Source organism: Crassostrea angulata, chromosome 3, assembly GCF_025612915.1.
Source record: "Crassostrea angulata isolate pt1a10 chromosome 3, ASM2561291v2, whole genome shotgun sequence".
Lineage (NCBI taxonomy): Eukaryota > Metazoa > Mollusca > Bivalvia > Ostreida > Ostreidae > Magallana > Magallana angulata.
The window spans coordinates 46075473-46101090 of record NC_069113.1 but is presented as its reverse complement, the minus strand read 5'-3'; the positions used below and the strand labels follow the sequence as shown (position 1 = coordinate 46101090).

The 25618-nt window shown below is 34.9% G+C and overlaps 3 protein-coding genes across 7 annotated transcripts; 2 read left to right on the top strand and 1 right to left on the bottom strand.

Annotated features, from left to right (window-relative positions):
- LOC128176303 (uncharacterized) lies at positions 1-4438 on the bottom strand. Of its 2 annotated transcripts, none has more exons than XM_052842552.1 (10): positions 4316-4438; positions 3781-4004; positions 2639-2756; positions 2065-2165; positions 1456-1597; positions 1240-1334; positions 1006-1111; positions 799-880; positions 498-699; positions 1-253 (listed from the first exon to the last, which is right to left on the bottom strand). In XM_052842552.1, exons 2-10 carry the CDS (start codon positions 3967-3969, stop codon positions 131-133), a joined length of 1158 nt encoding a protein of 385 aa, XP_052698512.1. In that variant the 5' UTR covers positions 3970-4004; positions 4316-4438; the 3' UTR covers positions 1-130. The 2 variants fall into 2 exon arrangements, with proteins under 2 accessions (XP_052698512.1, XP_052698514.1); XM_052842554.1 differs by having other exon boundaries at positions 3781-3969; positions 4316-4407.
- Positions 4439-15255: 10817 nt separating this feature from the next.
- LOC128176302 (uncharacterized) lies at positions 15256-16640 on the top strand. The gene is made up of 3 exons (XM_052842551.1): positions 15256-15568; positions 15803-15986; positions 16433-16640. The coding sequence occupies exons 1-3, from the start codon at positions 15401-15403 to the stop codon at positions 16543-16545; spliced, it is 465 nt and encodes a 154-aa protein (XP_052698511.1). The 5' UTR covers positions 15256-15400; the 3' UTR covers positions 16546-16640.
- A 484-nt stretch (positions 16641-17124) lies between these two features.
- LOC128176300 (protein YIF1B-B-like) lies at positions 17125-23052 on the top strand. Of its 4 annotated transcripts, none has more exons than XM_052842548.1 (10): positions 17125-17261; positions 18543-18644; positions 18947-18961; positions 20977-21119; positions 21238-21342; positions 21456-21534; positions 21721-21778; positions 22053-22208; positions 22309-22402; positions 22635-23052. In XM_052842548.1, exons 1-10 carry the CDS (start codon positions 17234-17236, stop codon positions 22785-22787), a joined length of 933 nt encoding a protein of 310 aa, XP_052698508.1. In that variant the 5' UTR covers positions 17125-17233; the 3' UTR covers positions 22788-23052. The 4 variants fall into 4 exon arrangements, with proteins under 4 accessions (XP_052698508.1, XP_052698510.1, XP_052698507.1 ...); XM_052842547.1 differs by having other exon boundaries at positions 17135-17267; XM_052842550.1 differs by lacking the exon at positions 18947-18961 and having other exon boundaries at positions 17126-17261.
- The last annotated feature ends 2566 nt before the right edge of the window (positions 23053-25618 follow it).

Here is a 25618-nt window from a genome sequence, read left to right as displayed (position 1 = left end):
TAAAATTTTATTGCAATTTTTATTTTACAAATTAACACAAGTACACAAAATCACAGGGAAAAAAATGTTTTTTATGACAGTGAATAATAAAAATGTGTTGCTGAAAAATGTAGCGTTTTTATGTCCATCGTCACTTTCCCTTTGCCTTTTCCTGCTGTTGATGCTTTTTGACGTGTGTATTTATGTGCGTGATCTCCCATTTTCTCATCCATGGCCCTTGTACGGTCGCATCAAATTCTTGATCAGCTTTTATCTATTAAATTTAGACAAAAATTAATTAAACAAACTTCAGTTTACATGAAATTTGTGTTTTGAAATTTGACTTTTGATACTATTTGGTCTTTCGTGTCGTCATTATTTGTTTAAATGGGGAAATAAACATTGTAGGGAAAATTTTGAAAATTAAATATATATATAATATTTTTTCTAAGTTGAAAAACAAGGTTGAGACTGATTTTAGTGGCAGGTGAAATACTAAGACACTAAACAGTACTCACATCGACGATGTCTTTGACTGATTTTATCTGCAGCTCAGTCCTGTTCAGAGAATCGAACGTTTCCCAGTCTATCTCCATGTTTGGGTTTTCCTTGGTCCGCATGATGACGTCAGGTTTGAGCCCAAACATCCCGTTATTCTCTCCAGGGACTTTAAACCTCAGATCAACACTCCAGCGAATATGGTCCGATTTATTGTCAAGACTAAAAATAAAATATTTATTGTAAAATTTGAATTTTCAAAAATGTCAAAGCTAAATTGAAAAGCTAAATTTAGAACAAATTTTCAGAAGTCTTCCCTGCCTTCGATGAGGTATGAAATTGTTGAACAACAGAAAACCCCCATAAGGTATTTCACACACAACTGCATCTTTTGTGGAACAACCTAATAGGAAAAGAGTTTATTCTATAAGGAATTGTTAACATAAATAATATGCTGAAAAAATAAACATTTAACTTTTCACAGCCATATATCAGTGTCACTGTAAAAGACAACAAAAATTTTCTCACCGAGCCTCTTTTTCATTTCGTCTTCCTCTAGCATGATGTACCACGTGTCTCCAGCACAGCACTGATGCACAGCCACCTTTCCACTCAAGTGTCCTTTGGGTACAACCTGCAGAAAAAAACGTCTTTAAAACATATTGTTCATTGGAATCTAAATTAAATACTTCTAGAAAATTATAAAGTGTACTATATGAAGTATGAAGTCCTATTGTTTTCATTGATTGTCGTATACGTTACCTCCATGCAGCCATTTTGTTTGTTTGTGTTGACAAAGGGGATCCAGACAGTTGGCATAAACACTTTGTAGATGTCCGTTGACAGATAGCCTGCGTCTATAGCATCAGACGTAATGTAAAATATGTATCAGATAAACTGCTACCAGTCAAAAGAATGAATCAAAATGAAATCGGTTCAAAAAGTAACACAGATTTTGGTTAAATCTACAGTCCCTACCCTGGTGCCATGGAACTGTCGTGGCCTCGTTGTGGGGCGTCTTGTCTCGCAGGTTCCAGTTGGGCATGCCCGCGATATCTGGACCAATCAGCTGTTCTATTAGATTTAAAAGTCTTTTGTTGCCCCATAATTCTCTAAAAGACTATAAGATTCGAAAATGTTGGAAAAGTTTCCATGAGCAAATCGTAAACAATGACTTTAATCATATTAATCAGTAAGACACCGCAATTGGACGAATGGTATGCCTAAAATATTTAGTTATTTACTCAATTACATTAAATGTCCATCTGAAAGCCGATTAATTAATTTCACCAACATTGACATCACGAAGATAGTAGCTCACGTTCATATTCATATACATAATATAAACAGTACATATCGGGAGTGATAATGCTTTGATTAGCATATTTTGTACCTTAGTGCACGATTTAAACATGTACTCTAAACGCAGTAAATGTCAGTCTAATATTTACTGTCAAACCGAACTGTTGAACAATGACTCTACTTACCTTAGTAACGGTTACCTCATAAACTATGAACTAAAGGTTTATGACAGTTTTGCACGGGATAAAGCAACGACTGAGTCAGCCTCAAGCTGTTGACACTTACCGGGGGCAGACGTCCAATTTTGTGCAGCAGAATCACGGCGCCGGGCCACTCCTCGTCAATCTTGATCAATCGATGGTCCAGATCGTATTCTTCATACAGATCTTAAGAAACAAACAAAAATAAAAACGATGATGATGGCCCAGATGCTTTTCATAACATATGTACAGGTCTGCATAGAACGGTAGAAACAAAAATACATCCCTTACTTTGTTCTTTTGTAAGTTATCCTTTGGCCGGAAAAAAGTTTTGCATGTGAAAAAATATTAAAATTCAAAAGGACCTGTAGGGAAAAGATATAAAAGACTGGGAAATCAAAACGGGAATTCCAACAGGCCGTCAGATGATTCATCCACTGAGCTACGATATAAGACTATCAAATCCGTCGAAATAATAATTTCACAAAAATTATTTTTCACAATCTCTCTGTTATCACTCAAAATCTTAAAAAACCCATTAGGTATTATAGCTGACGGTGGGAAATTGTTTCTACATAACAATCAATGTCCATAAGATTGAGAAACGTAGACCCTATCGAAACATGTATTAAGATTCTAAGGAGGCGTTTGTTGCCTACTTTTGATTTTCCCCGCCTTGTACAGCTTATTAGCAAGCCTGTCCACCTCATCTTCTAGGTCGTCCCTACAGGCCTGGAGCTCCTCTTTTGTGAAGAAATCTTTTATTATCAAATAGCCCTGGAAAAATCCCACAGTTCTGAGAAGTTTTTTAAAATATATAAAACCAATATCACTCCAGATATGATAAACCCTGAGTTGCCGAAACGTTTATCATACGGCCAAATAAAATTTGGGATTAAGCTTTTAAGAGAGAGAGAGAGAGAGAGAGAGATTTCATTATGCAGTGCTTAAATTGCGGGCAGAGTAGGAAGACATTTTGAGCAATTGACTCTAGCATACAACAACTTTGTGACTGTGTACTAGTACTTGCATTAACAACGCAAAATTTCAACGATAATCTCAAAGTTCAAGGATGATTTTTCTCCTATATAATCCGGATATTTCGAGGAGCGGCATATGATTATCTTATCAGTCGATAGCACTTGTTACGATTACCGGCCTCCAGAACGACTTAGCACATGATGAATCCGCGCGGCAAAACTTAAAAAATTAACTTAGCCCCTTTTTATTCGACAACAGATCGGACACATATAATTACTGAGATTGTGCATGCACCGTTCACTATCATATAAATACAAAATTAATTTTGTGATAATTTTTTAATATGTAAATTACCAATGGTTAAAAAAACCTGACAATGTCTTTTTTCTCAGTGAATATCATGCAATCAAGATTTAGAACCATTTTAACAAGACCGTGGACTTTGGGCTATCAATTCCTTGCGTTCAAACAACTTAAAAATGACGCGGTTTCAAGTGAAATATGCATCAAATAGCCAGTCTTCGCTCAAAAGCCACACAAATCTTGTTGATTTCACAGTCATGGCTGAGTGGCCAGCAATGAAATAGACAGGCCTTAGTCCATTGCTGTTTGTCACAACTACTCAAAGTCCAAGCTCTTGTTAAAATGGTTCTAGGTCAACATCGCAAACTTTTTACATTATGCCTTTTTTAATGTGCACATATAATCGATGCAGTGTTACACCTGGGTTATTCATATACCGTCAAGGAAGTATTTAAAAAATTCTGTTCTAATTTTTCTACACTGTAGACTTTGTTTACGTACTAAAAAACGAGCATACCTCTTCAAAGTACTGTTTGATCAGTTTCTCCGGTAGCTGACCTGGCTTGAGTTCGGAGTCCTTCGGTTGTGGGGGCATGGCCCGGATGTCACACATCTCTGGGTACGCCTCCCCCGTGTACCCGGGCCAGCGGAAAGGGTCGTCCTCCATCCGGGCCTTTTTGACATTATTCTCTCCGTTTTCTGTCATCTTTTTAAAGATTGCTGTAGCTCAGTACGAGTCAGCTGGACGTGAATTGAAACACAATGGTAATTAACAGCTCGACTGTTATGAAAATGCATGTGCACATACTATGAATCCATTTGAATAATCCTAAACGAATACATCATTACATGTAAATCAAGTCTTCGAACATTCAAATTTATTTCATTTGATTTACAGCCAGTGATCTCAATCTCTGATAAACAAATAAACAAGGAAGAAGTATATATATTTGCATTTGCTTAATATGATGCTGTCAACCGTAGTTTGGTATGACTGAAATGGTCCGACTGCCTCGTGTCGTAAAATGAATAAAACTGTCATACAAACTTACCCCTATAAACAGAAAATGCCGGGTCCTGTTTAATTGACGCCGGAGAGCGTTCCACTATGTCTTATCATGTTTGACAACAACAGTCACATGTTATAGGCATGCCATAAAATCTGGATTGGCAGTACAAGTTGATCGGATAAGGAGGGTATTATCGATTGTGCAATGCGAAAAAATATCAATCGTGAGCGGTATCAGGTTGTGTAATTATTTCAGATATTCTTATTGATAAGGCCAACTTGTTTGGATTTTTTGTGTAAAAACGATACAAAAAGTATTCTTTTAAATTCAACCACTATAAAACCTACACTGAGTGACCGACTCTACTGCACTGGTGTGTACTTGCTAAGTTGTTTAAAAAAATTTAATATATATTTTTTTTATTTTAAGAATCGTCTCAAAATAAGGAGGAGGGTTACGCAAAATACAAAATACGCTACCTACTGAAGACCATACATCTACAGGTATTGTCTGTCATACCGATTACTCTGCTTTAGATCTACAGTTACAAGATCTGCCAAGAGACTTATATATTCAAAAGCTTATTGAGTTAACATCTAGCAGTGAAAAATGTATTATTGACTACCGAACCTTTCTTTACATCAAAGCTAAATCCATTGACCACTGCCCCCTGGCAAATTGACTATCCGAAAAACTACCAAAAACTGTTCTAGTATTATCAAATACGCTAGAGATTGTTTTGCACTTGCCATGTTCTGCAATGGGGAGAACCTCGCCACCCTAACTGATGTCCTGGACAAATCCAAGAACAAACCCCCGGATATTCCAAAGATCACTGTAGTTCAAATGCGATCTAACATTCAGATTTTACTTGAGAGAGTGTCTAATCTCGAAGATAGTCTGTCAAAAAGTGTTAAGTCTACAAAAGACCTGGAACGATCTATCGCTGACCTCAAAAATAAAAACCGTTTGCTGCAAACCGAGAATGATCAACTAAGAGAAAAATTTAACACTCATGCATCTAGTTGTAAAACAACACGAAAAAACACCAACTCGATCATAAAGCGCCTTGAAGGTCTTGACTACACAGAGTATCAGGTGAACTATGAAAAGTCTACAAACGATCTATCTAAAATGTCCAGATTATGTTCTAGTCCTCAAAAACAAATCAACGATACAAAAGCTAAGTTAAAAACCTTAAGCGCCCAAAGATCCACTCCCTTGGAAAAAGATACCCAAACAGCGTGCAACGGAATGTCTCGGCCGACTGATCATACGCATGAACCGTGAGCTTACAAAGCCACCTGTGCTCAACCAAGTGTAAACAAAACAGTCAATAGACCCGTAAGTCAAGGCCAACTAACGCATCCCTGCGAATGTTATTGTCATTCAAATTTTAGAACACGTGGTTTTATTTGACCCTTTCAGTTTCGCAGTAAAGATCGTGCCTCGTGTTTATAGTCTATTTTATAGAATCTAGGTACTTGTTGTCATATATAAATTCTAGACGTATATTGATTTTAAACTTTATTTTCATTAATTGGTAGAAAAATGTGTTCTAGAAATAAATGTGACAATACAAAAAATAGGTTTTTTTTCTGCTGTTGCAACAATTAACATGCGTAGTAGAGAACCCCCATAGGAATTAATTTTCGATCCGCGCCTGACCTAGTAATAACATCAATAGTGAAAGAGACTATACTATTTTATGCAGAATGTTCCTTGAAAATGGCTCGATATAGTAAGTTTTTATGCAAAACATTCACCCATTATTTTTTTTAAAAACATAGTATTGCACACCACAAGCATCAAACATGGCTATGATTTTATTTAGCAACCTATTTTTTTAAACATAGTATTGCACACCACAAGCATCAAACATGGCTATGATTTTATCTAGCAACCCATTTTTTAAAAACATAGTATTGCACACCACAGGCATCAAACATGGCTATGATTTTATTTAGCAACCCAAAGTTTATATTTTCAACCACTCTACACGTGGTTGAACACGAACGATAACTCTGTTCTGAATATCATCGTTAAATTTAAATTACAGCTAGATGGTGAAATAAGACATACATCTTAAAGGATTTTGATGTTTTTACATAAATCAAAGTAGGATATGATATGAAAATTGACCAGTACTTACGTATTTTGAGAATATTATCCGAACACTTATACTTCCGCTCGAAATTTCACAGGAACTGAACAAATCTCGGTGAAGTCTCGTGAACTTTCATTCGAGCACCTCTGGATTTATTACATACTTAGCAACGATAAAGAAAAACATTCCGAACACATTCGCAGGGGTGTAACGGCGACCAATCATGCAAAAAATTACACCCGTGACAATATAAGTCCCAAACCGGATGACACACACGTCAAAATCAAGCAAATTATCAAAGATAGTGAAATGATTTCAAAATCTAAAACAGCCAACCATGCACAAACATTAAACTTAACGAGAAACCAATATGTCCAATCAGAAAACTGCCCCAGTGTTTCAGACGGCTCTGCTCAGATATCTTCCCGTGTCCTTGGCCAAACTAAACAAAATTCGGCTGGAAAACTTGTTGAAACCTTCTCACAACATCCGTTCTCACTTACCGACAAACCGACCAATTCCACCAAAGACGACATTTTTGAGGGAGTATCGTACAAACGAAACGCGAGATACTACCTATCAGGAATTGGGCCTAGATCTACACAGTATGGCATGTTTAACTTCTTAAGGAAAAATGGTATCCACGTTTCTCACTGCATTTTCTTCAAACCAAAGCGAGAAGGTGCACGACGTAACGCAAAGATCAACGTTGCTCTATACAACGCGCAGACAATAGAGTCTCCAGGATTCTGGCCCAAAGGGATATCGTGCAGACCGTGGCTAAGCAGGAAGCAGTGGGACGACAAAATCGCAAGCGAAAACACAGATAACGTAAAAACGGCTGAGGAAGAAAACTGGTAAATAACGGAAAATGACAATGATTAGATTTAAACAAAGACTCGTTGATTTTTGTGTTTACTCAGATCTAATACAGAAACACTTTTGCAATGTCTACAAATCTAAACATCGTTTCCTGGAATATTCGTGGCATCATGTCATCGTCTGTCTGTCTGTCAATCCTCTCAGAATACTCAAATTGTGATATTGCCATTTCATCTGAACATAAACTCAAGCATAGCAATGCAAATTACTTAGACACAATTCATCCAAACTACTCAAGTTTTGTACATCTCGATTCTGAGACTACTAACGCAACTCGAGTTTCTTCCTATCCCCGTTATTTAGGTAAAGGTGGGATAAGCATTATGTTCAAGAAGGACATTGAAATGTCAATATCCGAAATACCCGATATCGATTCTTCTAGACTCATTGCCGTTGAATTAAAACGCATTAATCAACGTCCACTATACATAAAAGGAGTTTATCTACCCTCTGAGAATGATATGCAATATTATTTAACTGAACTTAGCATGCTTGAAACTATCTTCAATCACCTCTGGTCACTCGGTGACGTGATTTTAGGGGGAGACTTCAACGCCAGTTTCATTGATCGATCAAACATCAACCTGTATAAGGCAAAAGCCCTAAAGCAATTCCTCCCACTGAGCCCGCTACCAGCTTGGCACAAAGCAGAACTGAACAGACTTGAAGAATACAAAAACATCGTCAGTGAGCAGTGCACAAATTTTCTGCACAGAAATTTACAGCACAGTGAGCAAATTGAAAAATTCTGCATAGACTTGAACTCCATATTACACGATGCCGCGTCTCTTCGCATACCAACGGCAAAATATAGACCATACCTTAAACCGGAGTGGACTCCTTAGGTCAAAGAGCTCCACGATACAGAGCGTCTAAAGAGAAAAATCTGGCTAGCCGAAGGCCGTCCGAGGAGAATGTCTCATGAGTCCTACAGAGATTACAAACGGGCTAAAAGGCAATTTATAAACGAACTAATAGCCGAACATGACCGTTATATGGCAGAAGTGTTCAAGGATATAGATCAAGCATCCGAATGTGATCTTCGCTTATTTTGGAAACTAATCAAGCGTCAACGTCCTCGTAACTTCTCGTCATATCCTGAAATGGAATTCAACGGTATATTATACGACAACCCCGATGAAATTACGAAATGCTTCGCATGTCATTTTCAAAACATCTACAACCCAATTAACTGCAATGACTTTGACGACGATTTCTTTCACTTCATCGAAAAGTCCTATGAGGGTCTCCAAAACTTTTCCAGATCAAATAATGATAATTTACCAGGAGGGCATATTACTAGAAAAGAAATACTAGAAATAGTTAAGGATCTTAAACGCAGAAAAGCTCCCGGTTTAGACCGAATTCAAACGAACATGTTATCTACGGTGGACCCGCTTTGGCAAACTGCATTGCATACCTCTTCAACGGAATAATTAATGCAGGTCAAATACCCACAAGCTGGAAAAAAGATCTGATAGTCCCTATCTTTAAGGGATGCAACAAGCCCAGAAACACACCGGACAGCTACAGACCTATTGCCTTACTTCAGTGTTTCCTAAAAAAATTTGAAAAACTCCTGCTAAACAGAACTAAATCGCTTGCCGCTATATCTGTTACTTTTCATAATATACAACAACAAGGTTTTCAGCAGAGATTTGGGTGTATTACTGCCTCTTTTAATCTACAATAGACCCTTTACCATTTTATTGAACATAGAAGTACTGCCTACGTCGCCTTCTTGGACACTCAAAAAGCACGGCCTCATGTACAAACTGCATAAACTCGGCGTGAAGGGACGTCTGTGGACCCTAATAGACGACTGCCACGTAAATACATCTTACTCAGTTGTGTCTAATCAGTTGTACTCTGACTGGTTCCCTGTGTCTCAAGGAGTCAGGCAAGGTGAAGTTCTTTCTACATTCTTATACCTTGTGTTTATCAACGACCTGCTACAAGAACTTGAAGAACAGTCCATTCACATTGGTATATATGAAATAACTAGCTCAAATCCAACATTAGCTGATGACATTTCTCTAATAGCGCTTTCGCCCAACGGTCTTCAAAGAACGCTAGAAATAGCATACGACTACTCCAAACGATGGAGATTCAATTTTAATGCAAACAAATCTAGTATTCTCAGATTTCACCCATCAGAGCCTCCTTCCGACTTTACCTTTATATGGCAAGTTGGTGCTCATCCTGTTCACCTTGCAAAAACGTACAACCACCTAGGAATTCTGTTACATTCAAAACTAGACCCTAGCGAGAGAATAGCAAACGCATGTAGAAAAGGAAAAGCAGTATACTTTGCACTAAAAATATCCGAGCATCTTAATCCAAGAACTATTTCTAAACTCTACAAAAAAGTTGTCCTCCCCTCCGTCCTCTATGGAGATGAGTTATAATGTGACTTGAGGCAAAAGGATACTCAAAATCTCAACACCTTTCAACACTTCATCTGCAAACATGCAATGACGCTTCCGAAACAAACCAGATCTGATATGTGCGAGTCCTTACTCGGTCTTCTTCAAATTTCCTCTGAAATCGACATACGAAAACTTCAATTCCTTGTTCGCCTTTGTGAACTTGACACCAAAACTCTACCCAAAAGGATATTCCTCCACAGGCTTTTCTCATACCTCTACTCCCAGGTTTGTAAGCCATACGGATTCATTCCGGACATAATCTCTATCCTTTCAAAATACAGTCTCCTGAATCATCTCCTACTCTACATAGACGAAGGATATTTCCCCCCGAAATCAGAATGGAAAATTATCGTGAAAGCCTCTGTGCTTGAATATCATCTTCATTCCAGACGTCAACGGATGATTTCAGATCCCGACTTAATGCTATTCAACACCATAAATGCAGGAAAGCCCCCCATTGCTCTCTGGACAATTCCTAGAAATATCTATGAAGTGGAACTCTGCAAATTCGTTGTTAAACTGTGAACGCTTCAAGACATACCTCCAAAAACATGTCTCCTGTGTAACTCTTACCAATGTTTTCGAGCATGTTACCACCTCCTGTGCAGAAACATTATTACTTCGAGACGTCTGGTTGAATACTATCATCAACGAATTCAGTGTTGAGTTAAGTGCTGACTTGTGTGGTTTGAACCAACGTGACAGTTATCTCTTCGTCTTAGAAGCAAGATCGTTTTCCGCCATTACCGTTGCTCATAACAGCAACGACTTTCACCTGTTTAATTTTCGGTTTGTAAGAGACGCTGCTGCGTATCACTTCAAAAGGATCCGCCCCATTATCCACTGACTTTTTTTCCCCTTATTTTGTATATAACTATTTTCACTATGTGTTGAATTTATAACAGTGTAAATATGTTATGCTTGATGAAATCTCCTTAAGGAGGAAATAAAGAGAGAATGAATGAATGGGGGGGGGGGGGGTCATATCTTAAAATTTAATGGATATTAAGTATCCCTATGATTTTTAACAGTTGCAATTGCAAACAAGAGAAAAGCTCTCAATTCTAGCTGCGTTTTCTTTTCTGGGAACAGTATCCATAACCCGGATTTATTGAGCCTGATTTGATAAACACAACCTATCCAGATTAAATTGTGTATTCTATATGCAATATTTTGAATATTTTTTCTCTCACAAATTATCAAAAATTAAAATCAAAGTAATATACACATCTCTGATATATGTACAATTAATCTGCAGAACGAAAATATCCTTTCTTGAAAACTGTAGGAGGGGTTATCCATACGATAGGGGTATCCTATATGCAATATTATGCAAAATATGACTGAAAACAGCTGGGATTTTTTGCAAAAATTATTAAAAATCAAAATCTATAAAGTAATATGCACATCTCTGATATATGTACAATTAATCTGCAAAACAAAATACTACCTATCTTGAAAACTGTACATAGGCGGGGTTATTCGTACAATAGGGGTACTCTTTTGCAGCCGCCCGCCCGCCATGTTCACCATTTCAATAACCGGATTTTTCTTTCGAAAAACCCGGTTAAAAGGGCGTAAGTTCTATCATTTTGAACGCTTAATCATCATATGCAACCATGCTTTGTCAAAGGGCCGCTTATGATGAATCAAAGTACTGAGAATACTGACATATGAGGTTTTTTCTCTATATGAAACTGTACATATTTTGAAGAACAAGAATGACAAATTTCATTTCACTCAGGTAAAAATGAAATTAAATGAAATTTGTTAAAATTTTAAATGAAGGAATTTATACCATGTTTTTAATAATTCTGAAGTGGCATGGGGATTGGTGGTCATATTACTATTACGTCTATAAATTTATGGAAATATTTGCCTCTTATTATATATCTTGAGATTTCAACATAACGACCTAATATTTTTGAAAACGATATTTTAAAAAACAAGCAGTATTAAACATGGCCTTACGAAAAAATAATGCACAAGGAAAGCCCAAGTCGACCACCTTAACCGGTACTTGATGGAATCTTCTGGGAATCCCTTTCAGCTTCGCAGGATTTGATCTCAAATATAAATATTAGAAATGAATAAAGCGTTAAAAAGTTCACAAGGGTAAGAACTTAGTACGTGATAAAATCTTCTGATAAGTCATATACTAGTACATGAAATCATCTATAACATTGTATCAACTCATGACGAATATGTGTTAGTGTATACATGCACAAATGGGCATATACAACAAACTTCAGATGATAAAAATTTCCGATTATTCGTACAACTGTGCATGTACATGTCTGTAGATTGATTAATGTATGATCAAGTCATGTTTTTTTAATCTATGAATGAGAAATTAAAGAACTATATATGATAAGAGTTAAATTTGGCCCCCATAATTAGCCATTTTTTAAGTGTTTCGGGAACAATAAAATGTGAACTAATTTTTTAGAAGAGTTGATGTAAAATATATTTTTCATCTATTCATTTGATTTATTTGCACTCACTGGCAGTATATGACGTCAGAAGTGACGCCATTTCTATAATTCAATCAAAATCAAACCAAAAATTGACATTTTTCTTATCTAATTACGAATGGGAAATATAGAGCGCATGCTTGAACAAAGAAATTTTTTTTGTCACTTATTAGTCTTGGCTAGAAACATCTCTGATTAAAATATTTCATTTGTTCAAGAATGCGCTCTATGTTTTCGGAAGGAAAAACTGCTTGAAAACAAGCTGTTACACACTAAAAATGCAAAAATGGCGGGAAAAGGTTGTCTTTACAATGTCGTATTTCTAAATTGTGGGCACTTGAACCAAAATGAATATTATGTAAACACATCACATACATATCTGTACTAAGAAAACAAAAATGATAGTAAAATGATAATGTTCATTTTAGGGGGCCATTTTAGGCCCTTATCATATATAGTCCTTTCAAAAAATGTCAAATAACAACAGTCGTTACTCTAATCTATGCTTGTACGTTTTACTTGTATTCTTTTCAAATCTACTAAACTCGATACGTATAAAATTACAGTTTGCGATGCACTTCCATAGTTCATGAATAAAAGGGAAAAAGGTTTTACGCCTTGTTTAGCAAATACATATGCAAAGTTTTAAAACAAGTCCATTTCATCACTACATGTTCTTTTTTTTAAATCTTAACTAAAATGGAACTAAATGTAATAAAGATGTAAAGTGTTATATCGAGTGCTGCAATATACATGATCGACCTGATCAATAATTAGTATGATCATCTGGTGACGCGATTCAAGATGCTGAATCCAGAATTCTATATATTCTTCGCGAAAATCTACTAGTTAGGCGCCATTGCCAGCTACTACATTCACATATTGTTTATTATATTTTGCCTATATTGTGGAAATCAGCTTAATTTTGTACATAGATCACTCAGCGTGAGAAATACATCATGAACTCGAGTTTTTCATTATGTAGCCTTCAATTATATCACCCAGCTTCGGTTTCTGTAACGCTAGTGTTACGGTAGCTAATCCTTTGGTAAAAACCCACTGGGCTCAGGGACTGAGATTTCATTTTATGAAAAAAAAAAATAAAAAAAAAAATCGTCATTTCATGCAAGTTGCTTCCATTCGCGGGGGTGTTAAGGAAGCATATGGGCAATTTAGCGTCTTATTTTGACTGTTATATTCAAAATCGTGAAATTAAATAACTATTTTAAATACGATCAAAAACTTAGTATTATCCTTTCAAAAAGATGTCAGTGCAATAAAATCGGGTAGTACATTACTGCCACATTGGTGCATTATCACGTGACAACTATAAATAGCTTACGTATATTCCTTAACATAAAATGAGATAGAACAACACTACACCGCAGTTTCCAAAATAAAATAAACATACCAAGTGAAGGCAAAACATCTCAGTTTAATCAAAACTGCTGCTAGAATCCTATGTTCTTCTTAATTCAATAGTTATTCATCCGGTTCTCGTAAGACCTTCCCCACTTTAATAAAGTTTGTACGGAAAACGACAAGTTGCATCAAAACAACACACAACATGGGATTCTAGCAGCACTTTTCAATTTAAGCATTGATCAAACTAACGATACATATAAAATTCCAAGTTCAATATATGCGGGGTAGTGTTGTTCTAGTCGGATTTTTATATCGTAAACAACGACAGAGGAAAGCCTGGCCGAGAAATAAAAGCAAATTCACATACCTTTAGGGTTGGATACCGTTAAGGATGAAACGGTACGATACCATACCGGTATCTTTGAAATGATACGGTATTTTTAACGATACGGTACTAGACCTCAATAAATGAGAATGATAATTATTTTTTTTCAATAAATGTGATTTTGATCTTTCAGTGTTATAATTTATAAAGATAGTATAATATATATACAATAACATATGAGTTTACAAACTATGCCAAGTTTATGCTTCAATCTTTTAATAAAAGATTAAAACACAACTAAATTGAATCTGATTCTCAAATGTTTAGTAAAGTTCCTTGTGTTTTCCCCTTTTCCCAGGCAAAATAACTGGCAATTGTTGCAAACACCACCATCTGATTTCCTACTGAAATGAGACTAAACAGTTGCAGCCGAGCGGTTTACCCGGTTGTCAGCCATTGTTTGGTCGCACTAATTGACGAAACATCAGAAAATAGAACGGAAATAAACAAAAAACTTTTGCTCTAGTTTGTCTTTTTAATTTACATTTATTGTCAGAATAAAATTAAACACTGTCATTGTAAATGTATTTTAGTTTGTTTTTTTTAAATTTATGCATTGATTTATTAAAGTATTGGCAGTCGAATCAAGGACTGTACTAAGAATGATAAAGTGCATATTTCGTCAATTAGCCTATCCTTTTAATGCGCGGAGAATTCGATTTTAGCAAGTCTGTAATCGTTTTTTAAAATCATTTTAATTGTATCAAAAGGTTTCAAAGATACAGAAATACCGTTATTAGTACCGGTATTAAATGAAACGGTATTTTACCGGTATTTTTAAAGCAAGTATTCGGTACGGTATTGGTACCGTGTACCGGTATCCAACCCTACATACCTTTTAGCGAATGATTGATAAAACTATTATCTCTCCCAGTATTCTTATGTTCCATTCTCAATAAATCACACCACACTATTTTATTAGAGTTCTTAGATTAGTTATATTTGGAATATGTTTACAATGCTTTCTGATCAAATTCACACGACATTCAACTTTTAGTCATGACGTCATCAATGTGTAAATCTACGTAATACAAACTAATTTCTGAAAAAAATTTGACTTCAGTATTTTTATTTGCTTTTTGTCTACGTTTCGTTGCTTAGATAATTGAATATGTACATAATAACTAAAATTTGTGATTTCACGAAATTACATGTAACTCAGAATCCATATGCTTCCTTAACACCCCCGCGTTTTAGTTAATTTGTGTTTCAATGCGAAGATAGTGCTTATCTATAAAAACTCGAATGGGACTGTGAATCAGAATTATTGGATGTTTGTTTAAACCTTAAAAAAAAGTTTGCTGAATTCTTTTATTGCGCTGGGCCCCTCAATCATAAGCACCATGCATGTTTTTTAAGCGTCATATCAATGCACGGATAAGTAGGGCAGAACGAATTCACAAGCCGTATTCATTTTTATTATTTTTAAACCTAACCTTTATCAGCTGTCTGTACACTGTGGAGGCATTTTAAAACTATACGACGATGGATTTGATCGAAGGATGTAAAATTGCGGCAGTTTTTGCCACTGGTTACATGGCTGGGGCAGGGATTTACATATCGTTAGTAGAGGTGCAAAGCAGACGATCATTGCCACCCAAAGCGTTATGGATGCAGTTTACGAAAAGTTTCAAAATGGCGGCAAAATCAATGGTATACCGCTAGTGCTTTTATTTTAGTTTATGAAAGTATTCATAAGTCGTTAGAATTATTTGAATTGGAAGAAGAAGAGTTCAGATTATTAGTATATATTCAAAGCTACCAGATTCTTTTTTGTTCTTATTCATATGTATTGCAAATTACAGTAACCTTTCTTATACATGTAATTACAGTTCCGTTGATTGGTGTGATGCATGTGAATAGATTTTATCACTGTTTTTATTACAGATACTTTCAACATTAGTTACCGCTAGTGCACCCACCTACCTGTACTTTGCCCTTGAGGGGTCAAGGTCACGCAACCTGTGGCTGGTGTCCCCCGCCACCTTCCTTGTCGGATCCATCTATACCTTCACCGTCATCATCCCAGAGGTCAACGTCATGTTGGACGAGAACGTCGTAGAGAAAAAAGGTGGGCATTCAGGTCAATATTGCCTCAGTCGTAATTTATTCCATCTTGGTTAGAAAAGTACATGTATCATTAATTATTACTAATTTTTCTTTCTTTTAAGTTTTGTATAAAACTACCGGTATGACAGCTAATTTGTTGCTCTTATTGTTTCACATACTAAATGACAACTTTGGCCAGTGTTCTAATAGAAATGAAATTCGATGGGGTTTTTTTTTATCATGTGTTAGGAGGTATTTGGATTGTTCCCCTGCAATAATCAATATATGGTCCAAAGATCCGTTGAAATAAAAAAAAAACACGCACCTGTTTTTATACAATTATGAATGGCACGCCAACGCTTTCCTTTTTCTGAATGTGGCGTAATATGAGATTTTTATTTACACATTTTAAACATTCAACAGAAAAATCTAGATGAGATTTTTAAATGTTTTGTGATTCTTTTCCAGGTGAAAAGTGGTTGGAAGGAGCTGTAGAGAGATGGAACAAAAGAAACCTCTTTAGAACATTGATAAATACGGCTAATTTCATTTGCACGATTGTGGCTGCCATTCGATCTTAACGAACTTAGGAGTATTATTCTTTATGCTAGCCCGCTTCCTGCACGTGCAGATATGTATATTTCTAGAAATGCGCTATACGTAAATTTTGCGTAAATTTTACGTTAAAAAAATGTAGTTTCCATCGTCAGGTATCAATATACATGTACATATGTACATCCATATATACTGGTCATGGGTTTCAGACGGGTAAATATATATCAAGCTCTGTCATGTACGTTTATTATTTCCTCTGTATACTCTTTGAATAAAAAAGTTTTTTATTATAATCTGCTGTGCTTTCTTCAGTGGCAAACATTAAATAAGGTCCACAATATTGCAATAAAAAACAAATATATCGCATAACCCTTCAAGGCTGACTGGCAAGTGAAGATGAAAGAATTAATTGTATTCTCTTCTATATAAATTTCTCTTGTTGTTGACTGCGACCGGCGCACACGCTTTTACTTTTATACTATTTTATTTCACACACACACACACACACACACACACACACACACACACACACACACACACACACACACTGCAACAGTCAGTACTGTTCATTACTGTACGATTTAATATGATTCATCCGAATAAATACGAAACCAGTTAACAAATGAAATTGGAAACGAGGCTGAAATCTGTCTGTGTGTCATGCCAGCTCAGTGATCAATAAAAGTATTTTCTGTTTTCGGCGTAATTAAAACCATGGACGTTCCATCGGAATTCAGAAATCGTAAGTGTATGTCACTTTGATCACTAATAGATGTTGTGATTGGAGATGCAGTGTAAGTATGCATGGACTTACCGAGGCAGCACACTCCCGCAGCAGACTGACAGATTGACATAATCACAACACGGACTGTCAAATACTAACGAGAATGTTGAAAACTAAATTTCCTTGCTATACATGATAACTGTCATGAATCATATTGTTCTTTGTTGATGTAAGTGATTTAAAATAAAACTGAGTCTCATTATCAAAACCAGTTATGTTCAGTTAAAAATTGTCCTTTTCGACACAGACCTCTCTAGATCTAGAACTCAACTGTAGCTCTCTAAAGAAAATATTGTCAGGCCGGTCTATATCTTTATTAGAGATACAGTTCTGCAGTAAGGATGAACGTTTTGGGGTTTTTTTTTTATCCCATATGGTAACCAAGCGCCTGTGTAATATCCCTATTTTGCCAACCAAACAGGACTCAATTATCATTCATTTCTGTAGGAAAAAACACATTATTTTAAAAATGGGGAATGGTTTTTTTTCTTCTAATTTCTAAACACAATTATAGGGGATGTTAAAATAAAATGAATTCAGGGGATTTCTAATGATCTAATGTGTGTCTGAAAAGATTGATTTTATTTTATTTTTTATGCATGTCCAGTTTATTCGGAGTGATATGGCATCTTTCTTTAGATTCTTATCATTACTCATTAAGCATACTTTAAAAATAAGCCAAATTATACACAATTTTTACTCTGGTATAGTTGCTTTAGTTGGTGAAAAAGAGAAGTTATTAGCTATTAAAGGGTGATCGACCACCAAATGAGAGTTACACATATTTTTAAGTTGCATGTTTCAAAATATTACACATAGTAGTCAATTTGCAACTGCATTCCTAGTTTTTCTTAGACATGTTAGATATTATTGCAATTTGTGCATGTACTATTGATTTTTGGGGGCCTTTTTTTCAAAGGAAATGAGAAATTTGTTTTATTTTAAAAGAGAAGAGTAAAAATCGATATACCATTATTTTTGTGAAGATAAAAAAAAAAGATAGCATTTAATTTAGCTGATGTATCAAAGAAATATTTTCCATGTTTTGAAAGGAATTGTAACATAGTTGACAGAAAAAGTAATGGAACTCTGTAATAATCTCCTGGTTCAATATGCACAGTCTTCCATTGAAGCTTTTTAAATAGGCTCTGTAAACAAGTCTTGTTAAAAGGTGTTTTGATGTGTTTCATTTTGTGTAATTATGCATTTTTAAAACAAACACAATTAAATTCTTTATAGCTGGTAAAAGGAGACCAAAGAAAGGAGGCACCAGACCACAGCTGTATGAAGACACAAGCATGCAGCCACCTCCTTCAGAGTATGGTGCTCATCATGGGCAAGGTAAGGAAATGATAAAATGCCAGGGAGTGGGATGTTCTTCATTTTTTCTTTCTTTCATCTGATATGAGGAAATATTTGTGAATATATACAAAACCAGTATGCCCAAAAAATAACAGTAATTATTCCAGCATGTGAATGCTTCTATGAAATATTTTTCTATGTATGTTTATCTGGTGATATGATGGTTAGTTTTTTTTTTTAATTCATTTTCATCATTGACAAGTACATGTATGTAGACATGTTTGCATAAGAAAGACCTTTTTATGTAAATGAAGACTGAAGCTAACTGAAATCTCTTTTAGGGATAAATATGGAAGGTAATGAAGTGCCATGGTTTGATTTATGCATGTCTGAAATCAGGTTGGCAAGAACAAGTTCAAAGAATGATATTTACCAAGATATATTTATATATGCATATGTCATTTACATTTGTGCATGGTCAGCAAATATATGAATAACAATATCTGTTGTTTTTTGTCTGCTGTGAACAATGAATTGAAGAAACATTGATATATATGCTTGAAAAGTTTGTCTTTGGTAATTAAGACCTGGTAAATACATATGGAGCTCTGTATGGAAGCACATATTATATGTAAGATACAAGATATCTGTACGCAATATTAAATCAAAGTACTGAAGAACTGACGGGAGTTGATTTTGTCAATGTTTATTTATTTTAAAATCAATGATATGTTATTTTGCATGACAAGTACATGTAGTTTCTAATTTGAATTACGCACATTTTTATAATATGAATTTTTGGACTTTTTCGACAAGAATGTCGAGAAACCCCCATATGAATCATGTTAAATAATATTTAAAGATAAAATTAATTCAATCAAACCATGTATCAGTGATAGAAATATTTCTCGAAAATTGTATGGATCCAAGCAATATTGAACTCTAGTCTCGTTCAAACAAACGCTCGGCTGACATCGTAAATCTCCGACAAGGATTTACGGAGACAGCCGAGCATCAAGTTGGACGAGACTTTATTAGACTCTGGCGTAGGAATACATAAGACTACAAAAAATATTTAAACTGTTTGTACCATATCAAATCTGACTATTTTTAAGGTATTTATAAATAAGTTTCCTTGAAAAACAATGCTTTAGCATACATTACATCGAATTAATCAATTATTTTCAAGAACTAAGTCTTGTCAACAGCAATGATTTGTGCTGAGGTCCAAACACTGTTTTACTTTCGGTTTGTGTGAGTGACTGCATAGGAGAGTTGATTAAAATCAACTCCCAATCAGTGTCATCGTATTGTAATTTTTATGTGGTTGTCTCATGTGTGTTTTAGTAAGCTTTCAGCTTTGTTATATTTTTGTCAACAGGGCTGAGGAAAAAATTGTTTGAAGTTTTAAATGGAAATTCAAATTCAGAAAGAGGTGGTATATTATAAGTTATAGAATTGTGGTTTCTTCAGGGTTTTTAGAACCCTTGCACATATGAAAGATATTTTTTTCTGTTTATTTTTTTTTTAGTATGTAACATTAGTATGTATCAAGTATCAAAGTCTAAAAGACGTTTTTTCCCCTCCAACTTTTTTGTCTTTTTACTTCATTGAAAATTCCTTTTCCTAACAGCAAACAAAAATATAAATATTATATGTTCATTGTCTGAATAAAAGGAGTGGTCTGTGGTGTTGCTGAGATGAGGAGAAGCTTTGTGTTTTTGTCTAGTTTCAGCTCTGTATAGTCTACCAAAAGTTAGAAAAGACATTCAGAGTTGATTACAACTGAAAAAAATCAAATATGTATTTTTTGTTGCATTTTGGAATCATTACAATCCGCATTTCATATATGAGGATTGTATTATTAGATATAGCAGTCTTTACTTCACAGCTAGTTCACAGTAACCTATCATTTAGTCATACACAGAAGACTTGTAACTTCTAAGTTTGAGAAAATATAGTATATACACTTATTTTATAGTGATAGTTGTTGCATTTCTAATTTTTTTAGGCATTTGTTTTTGAAGTGATGCATATATCCCCAAGTATTAATTTGCACTTTGTGATTATTGTTATTTCTTTGATTTTTAGTGAGATTAGCATAAAGCGTTACGGTACATTGATTGGTTAGAAGTTTCAACAGACAACAGTTGATATGTGGACTTTCACAACAGCCTAGATATCCAAGATTAACACTTTAATATTTTGAAAATTCTAAACCTTATGTCAAAGTAAACCCATGTCATCATTGTATTAATGAAAAAGTAAAGAGTTGAGGTCAAAGTCTAAAACTTGGGTTTCACAATTTAATTTATTAGCTTAAAGCAGTACACTTGGTATATATAAACTATGGAATACTGTATTTTGACAGGCTACAACCCCTCAGGTTATGGAGGACCCCCAGGTGCCGGACAGTTTCCTGGGGCCCAGTATCTCAATGACCCCATGGCGAACATGGCCATGCAGTATGGACAGTCTTTGGCAGGCCAAGGCACAGACTTCGTCCACAAAAACGTGAGTTTCATGACATACCTTTGTTTATGTACTTTTATTGTTTGTTTGATTCTTTTATTCACTAAATTTCATTTCAAAAATTGTATTTTAATTCATTTGTTATTGTTGTTTACTTCAGCTTGAAAAATATGTGTCAACGTCTCGGGTGAAGTATTATTTTGCTGTAGATACCACATACGTAATGAAAAAGCTGGGGATGTTGTGTTTTCCTTTCACCCATTCTGTAAGTAAAAGATACAATCAAAAGATTTTCATGAATGAATAGACAATCAGATATCATTTCACAATAACAAACATTTTTGTAATTTAAAGTGGATTTCATTGACTTGTTTTTAGGACTGGTCAATAAAATTTAACCAGGATCAGCCAGTGGCCCCTAGAGATGACATCAATGCTCCAGATTTATATATACCATGTAAGTATTAGTTTGCAGCTTTCCTCATGAAAATTACTTCCCTTTTCTCCTGCAACTACTTTAAAATTTGATATGCTTAATTCTTTTCATAGTATATACTTTGAACTGATATAGACACTAAACAGAAATTGAGGCAGTGTAATATCATTGGAATTGCACTCTTTAGAGATATTGTGGTTTTTTCAGCCATGGCATTTGTCACATACATCCTCATAGCTGGAGTGGTACTGGGAACATACAATAAGTAAGCTGTTTCTCTCTAGACAAATACCTTTGAATTAAAAGAATCAGACTTTCATAAAAATGCATGAAAAAATCTCAGATGTGTAGAACTGTTGAATGAATGAAAGAAAACTAGTATTGGTACTTTTTGTCATGTTGGTATATATATTTTTTCAATGAGTCCAGTTTGATTTCTCCTCTAAAATAAACAGGGTATTCACAGCAAAGAAATAAATTGAAGCATTTACTACTTGAAAGATCTTATTTACCATTTATCCAAATTTATTTTTTTTCAGATTTACTCCAGAGCAGCTTGGGATACAGACAAGCTCTGCATTGGTGTGGCTCATCTTAGAATTACTTATCCTAAACATGAGCCTCTACATCATGAACCTAAAAACAGATCTAAAATATCTAGATATTGTAGCATATTGTGGATACAAATTTGTGGGGTAAGATTTCATTTCTTCTCTGTCAGCTAGAAGTTTTTTCTGCATACATCTTTCTGGGCTCTCTGAGACTCTGACAAACGTTTTCCATTTGTTTTCCCAGAATGATAGTGTGTTTATTGGCGGGAATGGTATTCCAGTCTACAGGGTATTACGGCACCTTGCTGTGGTTCAGCATAACAATAGCTTTTTTCTTGGTAAGTGTTAAATTCGAGGCATAAACAAGTTTTTCCATGATAAAAACATTAGTATGAAGAGTGAGGGTTAATGTCCAAATGATTATCCATTCCTTAAAATTAATGGAGCCAATACCCCAAAGAGACCAAAACTTTCTTATTCATATAAATGTTATATGCAAATGCAGTTTTGATTTAATTATTACAAATGATTTTTGTTTTGTATAAACTGTTGTTTTCGACATACCTTTAGGTCCAAACTCTGCGAGTCAAGATATTGCCCCACTCAGAAGACAGCAACTACTCCCGAGGGAGCAAACGGAGCCTCTATCTTATCCTCTCCATATCCCTCCTCCAGCCCGTGATGATGTGGTGGCTAACGGGATACATCATGTTCACAAAATGACGCTCTTTCAGGCATAAATGGTTGACTTGTTCACTTCATGACATGTAATGGTGATCTCGAATTTTTTGCGAGAAACTTTGTATGGTTTTGAAATTCTTATGAATTATGAATTGGTACTGTGGATATGTGAATTGTGCAAAAGAAATTGTGATTGTGTGAGGACGTATATGGGATTATATTTGCTTAATTTTATGTTGATATACATGTATTTGTGCCAAAGTTGTACAATGAGTGCATGATGTAAGATTAAATACATATTGCTGCATTTGTTGGTTCTTTTGTATCCTTTATTTTAGTAAGCATGCAAATGAGAATTTCTAAATTGAGATCAGAAATAACATTTAATTTAGATGGCTATTGGCAATTTCTCAATGACAAGTCAAATAGGTTTCCTACTTGCAACAATTTTGTTTCAGTTTTTGGATCACCTGAGCTGAAACATGTGCTGAAAGCCCAATTGAGTTGAGCTTTTCTGATCACGTTTGTTAGCAGTCTGTCTGTCTGTCAATTGTCTTTTCCAGAACCACTGGACCAATTTCAATTAAACTTGGCACAAAGCATTATTGGGTGACAGAGATTCAAGTTTGTTAAAATGAAGGGCTACACCCCCATTTAAGGGGAGATAATGAAGAATTATTAAAAATTTGTTGGTACTCTTCAAAAATCTCCTCCTAAAAAAAAAATTGGCCAGAAAAGCTGTAACTTTTATGGAAGCGTCCTCAAGTAGTATTTATTTAAATTTGTTTAAATCATGATCTCCAGGGGTAGGATGGTGCAACAATGGGGGGGGGGGGGGGTAGTATAGATTCATGTTTATTTAAATCATATGAAGTAAAAATGTTTTAGAAACAATTCTTGTGCATTGTTTTTGTTAACCAAAAAAGTTGCTTCATGAAAAGTACCCTATTTAAAACAAAATAAGACATGCTAAACGACAGAAACTTGCAAAATTTGATATAAAAATCAATGTTATTAAAGGAAGCTTTTACCGGTTAATTTCATCAATGTAAACAAAAACTTGTTTACATTACAAATCCCACTTGTAACTTGACAACTGACATTTGTGGGTGACTAAAAGTCCATTAGATATACATTTTCCTTAGTTTAGCATTAGGTGGCAAAATTAAGCATTGAATGCTTATTTATGGATATTGTTGGTCCTATGTTATAGGACTGGTGCTATCCAATAAGCATTCAGTGCTTATATTTATGCAGTCAAACTTGATGGGATTGTTTTAAAACTTCGAGATATTTGGGATAATCAAGGGTAAAATAATAAAAAAAATAAGGGGTTGGGACTTACAAATCACTTCAACATATCCATTGCATTCGAGATATAAGATATCAAAGTTATAAAGCCAGAAACTTTGTCGAGAAACTCTTTTTTTTTTAACAATATAAATATGATTTAACAATTATTTTTTAATAAGTACATATCAAATCGGTAATGTAAGTTTGAATGTTTCATTTAGTCTTACAACGATAAATCCGTTCAAATCGTGTGATGACATTTAATTACCTGTGCTCATATGCGCTGTTAAGGTTTGGCGTGTTGATTTCCAAAGCAAACATAAGGGGAAATAATCACTATTTATTGTGTACCAGGTCATCAGTTTCAAATAGTGGTGATATGGATTTGGAAAACCTTAACCACAGTTCTGAGATCTGGAAAATCGGATCACACTTGATTATAAAGATTAACAGTATCAAGAAACAAGAATTAATGGGTATGTAATGAATCTTTTTTTTTTTACTGAACTTTATTTTACAACAATTGAAATATCTCTCATTGGCACATATGTTAGCGTGAGGCGCCCATTGATGTGGGAGGAAGCTGGAGTGTCTGGAAAAAACCTGAATGTCCATTCGGGCGACCACCATACCTTTTCACATAATCACTGTCCATCATGGGGATTAAACTCAGGTTGCAGTTGTGAGAAACAAGTGCTTTGTCCACTGTACTACTTGGACACAGTTAATCTTTAAATATCACTTGTATAGAATATATTTTCTGACCCACTTATCCCCTTCTCAACAAAACCTGGATCAAACTTCACCCAAAGAGTGCCTGGGGGTAAAGGCTGTGCATGACCCTGAACATTTTTATAGAACAGAGGCCAATTTAAGGTAAAAAAAAAAAAAAAAAAAAAAAAAGTTATCCAAACATTATTTTCTCCTCCACTGGCCCAATCTGCTCAAAATAACCCACTATAAATGCTCTTGGGTAAAGAATATGCAGTGACCTTGAACCAACTTTCAGGGTCATAGGTCATGGCCTAATCAGATTGGTCAAGGCCATAGTAGATCTTATTTTATTACATTATATGTTGTATCATATTTCTTTTCTGGATGACCTTTGTATGAATGTTCCATCATTCTGGTAATTAACCCATTAACATGCTGTTTCAAAAGATTATAAAAAGAGCATTTTCTAGACTTTCCAAAAAGGTTTTTATACTCTTATATGAATGCATAACTGATAAATCCTTTAACTTCACTTCTAGACTTTGTAATTTGGAGAGGGTTTACATATGCTTTGCCTGTTACGCAATCCATTTGATTTCTCAACAAAATATGTTTAAATTTAATCATAAAACTCGGAAGGACAAGATTACCACTGAAACTGGTTGACTTCCAAACCATTAGCATGTATAACGTATTGCAACATATACCGGTAGATACATGTACCGTATGAATTATTGAAAAAAAGTTTAAAATCTTCCAATCCTGATCAAGTCAACATATGCAAATGGAAGCGTGTTTGGTCTAGAACATGTAAATATGAAATACTTTCATGGTATTAATGCACATCTTTCTTAAAGTTTTGGTAC

Bases quoted from the DNA above. Each gene is read 5' to 3' on its own strand.
- LOC128176303 (XM_052842552.1), bottom strand. From the start codon at position 3,969: ATGACAGAAAACGGAGAGAATAATGTCAAAAAGGCCCGGATGGAGGAC. The intron at 2,757-3,780 runs GTATGCTCGTTT...GGATTTTTCCAG, and splicing joins TCAAACAGTACTTTGAAGAG to GGCTATTTGATAATAAAAGA. The intron at 1,598-2,064 runs GTAAGTGTCAAC...CGAATCTTATAG, and splicing joins AAATTGGACGTCTGCCCCCG to TCTTTTAGAGAATTATGGGG.
- LOC128176302 (XM_052842551.1), top strand. From the start codon at position 15,401: ATGGATTTGATCGAAGGATGTAAAATTGCGGCAGTTTTTGCCACTGGT. The intron at 15,569-15,802 runs GTATACCGCTAG...TTTTTATTACAG, and splicing joins AAATGGCGGCAAAATCAATG to ATACTTTCAACATTAGTTAC. The intron at 15,987-16,432 runs GTGGGCATTCAG...ATTCTTTTCCAG, and splicing joins GAACGTCGTAGAGAAAAAAG to GTGAAAAGTGGTTGGAAGGA.
- LOC128176300 (XM_052842547.1), top strand. From the start codon at position 17,234: ATGGACGTTCCATCGGAATTCAGAAATCGTAAGT. The intron at 17,268-18,542 runs GTATGTCACTTT...AATTCTTTATAG, and splicing joins GGAATTCAGAAATCGTAAGT to CTGGTAAAAGGAGACCAAAG. The intron at 21,120-21,237 runs GTGAGTTTCATG...TGTTTACTTCAG, and splicing joins CAGACTTCGTCCACAAAAAC to CTTGAAAAATATGTGTCAAC.